At 42.0% G+C, this 2,800-nt stretch overlaps 1 protein-coding gene across 1 annotated transcript in view; it reads right to left on the reverse strand.

Moving 5' to 3' along the window:
* The window catches only part of LOC116383690 (A-kinase anchor protein 6-like), an 81,449-nt gene that overhangs the window by 21,212 nt on the left and 57,437 nt on the right, over positions 1 to 2,800 (reverse strand). The window contains exons 5-6 of the mRNA XM_031847713.1: positions 2,308 to 2,391; positions 1,756 to 1,908 (exon numbers count right to left, since the gene is read on the reverse strand). Coding sequence (XP_031703573.1) covers positions 1,756 to 1,908; positions 2,308 to 2,391 — 237 coding nt within the window. The remainder of the gene's footprint in view (positions 1 to 1,755; positions 1,909 to 2,307; positions 2,392 to 2,800) is intronic.

Genomic DNA, 2,800 nt, shown 5'->3' on the forward strand with positions numbered 1-2,800 from the left:
CTCTCTCTCTCTCTCTCTCTCTCTCTCTCTCTCTCTCTCTCTCTCTCGTCTCTGAGCCTCGTCCAACACCAGCGTCTCCATCGACTCTGAACCCGCTCAGCGTTCGGTCCGTCATCCTGCAGCGAGACGTGGAAGCTGAAGCGGTTCATTGGCTGAAGGCTGTTTTTTTTCTAATAAGACAAACCGTTTGGCGAGGCGCCGTCATGACGGCGGACACGCGTGGCGTTCTGATATGCAAACTGTCAAAAGTGTTAAAAAACAAAAATCTCATTTTTGCAGAGATTCTTTTGCGAGGAGGTGGCAGAGAGAAAAACAACACACTGGTTCTGTGACACTGATCGCACCGGAGGACTAACAGATTCGTTTCTATCGCCGTCTCGCTGATAATGAAGCCGTCGTACAAAGCTTCAGCCTCTGTAGACTTTTAAAACTCTAAATAAAAACAGACAGCAGCAGAGCGGCAGCCCATTGATCCATCTTATCAAGACAACTTATTTAGATATTCATGGTGACCCCCTGAACTTTTAGCTAGCACCACCACGAAGCTCTTATTGACATTTTTGAACAAGAATTAACGGGAATACTTTTTTACAGGCAGAGCAAAGCCATTCATGCCCAGCCAGTTGTGTAAGTTACAAACATACTTGCGCTCATCTGTGAGTCCATTAAAGTGAGTTGTGGTCAGGCTCATTGTTGGCCCGTTGCGATCTTGAAGCAGCAGAACCAACCAACAAAACCCTCCAAAGTCAATGGTGGAGTATTTTCCTGCTATTCAAAGGGTGCATTACACAGATAATAAGATGCACCTACAGAAGCAGGTACATAATGCCCTAAAGCATCCAATGCTTTATGGTCTGTTTGACTCTAAATGGACCATAATTCACTAAATGAACATCATGCTGTATTGAAGAAGACTTGAAACTAGAGATTGAGACCATAAACTCATGTTTACAATGTTTACTGAGGTAATAAATCAAGAGAGAAGTAGAGTTATTTTCTCATAGACTTCTATACAACCAGAGGAGTCGCCCCCTGATGGACATTAGAGAGAATGCAGCTTTAACACATGAAGCATCACTCGGCAGAAGGTCTGACTGAGAAGAATTCAATTCTACATAAACATGGATGTCATCTGCATAGCAATGACAAGAGACACAGCAAATCAATGGATGATGTGTCCTACAGGGAGCATGTAGAGGCAGAACAAGACAGGACCAAGAACTGACCCTTGAGGAACTCCACAGGTCAGAAGAGACTTTGTCAGCAATTGAAAAAAGTTACAAATAGTTCAACTTGTGAGGTGATGAAAGGAGGAACTCCTATCAAAATGGATTTAGAGACCAGGAATCTGTGAAAGCATGAATGAATACTCCTCCTGCCTGTCTATTACATTTCACTGTATAAAAAGGCCGTCAGAGAGTTGTTTCTTATCCAATCACAACCAAACTGTTCCCCAAAACATTATTAAATCCATTATGTCGCTAACTTTTATCTTGGGAACAAATAGAAAAAAGATCAGTTCATTGTCGTATCAAAGTTTGTGCTTTGTTCCCGGACTTGAGGCTCATTTCACTAAACAGCATCACGCCGTCTCCACGACTGAAAACAGCTTCAATCACAGCACCATCTGTCTTTCACGCTGCATCTTAGCATCAAATCAAGCGCTGACATGCTCGCTGAGTGTAACGGTGCATCAGCTGACTGCCTGCAGTGCAGAATGAAGGATGTAAAGTGTAAATGTCAGCGCGCTCTAACCTGCTTCTCTCCCAGCTCTCTCCTCAGTCTGTTCTGCCACTGCAGCGCCTGCATCACGATCGCCTCCCACCTCCTCTCCAGGTTGATTGACAGCAGCTGCAGGGCCTCCCGGTGCTGCTCCGCCTCTGGGCCCACCTCCGCCATGGGGCCCGACTGTCCCAGAGGTGGGGGATTACAGAAACAGTTTTTGTCAGAATCATAATAGCTGTTATCGCACTAATCATATGATTACATTTCAAGAATGTAGAACGATATCATTTCTCTCTTCAAGGTTATGCTGATTAATCAGGTTTTTTTTTCATTTATTCTCCACGGGATCATAAAGGAAATATAAAAAAAAAAAAAATATTAAACAAACTTAAATGCAAACATTTTTTTGTAAATTGAGTACAAATAATAAATGTTTGCCAAATGTGTCTTCTTCTGGGAATTTATATTCTTCTTTGAATAACAGAACGGGGGTGTCGAGGTGAAAGTCTTGGATTTTGTGGGGTCATTTGTGATATATATATATATATATATACAAATATGTATTATATATATTTTACCCACCTGGCTCTGTTGCAGAAGCTTCTGGCAGAGTTTCAGAACGGAGGCGACTCCTCGACGTCGGGCTCGAACCTCCGAACACAGAGACTGGAGGGTGACACCAGAGAGAGAAGGTCAACAAAAAACTCAAATTATTTTGATTCAGATACAAACACAACAATGGTCCAGCTGAAATAAAGTTGAACTTCCAATTAAAGCGATTGGATAAACTGGAAACAACCACTACCAAACCTGTCTCATCAACTGACTGCTTCTTAAGTCATCACACTTATTAACACACAGCAATTCATTTGGTTCGTCAAATATTATTATAATTGACAGATACGATGGTTCTGTAATAAACTACTAAAGTGAAAAACCAACAAAAGATAAACACGTTCCTCGTCATCTCCTCAGTTCTGTGCGGTGAAATTTAGGACAATCACAACAACGAATTAGCATAAAGTCAAATTCAGTGATCAGCAGTAACAGTGCATAAAATAAATGACACCACCCC

This window comes from Anarrhichthys ocellatus, unplaced genomic scaffold (genome assembly GCF_004355925.1).
Source record: "Anarrhichthys ocellatus isolate YVR2014 unplaced genomic scaffold, GSC_Weel_1.0 scaffold7, whole genome shotgun sequence".
In the NCBI taxonomy this organism is placed as follows: domain Eukaryota; kingdom Metazoa; phylum Chordata; class Actinopteri; order Perciformes; family Anarhichadidae; genus Anarrhichthys; species Anarrhichthys ocellatus.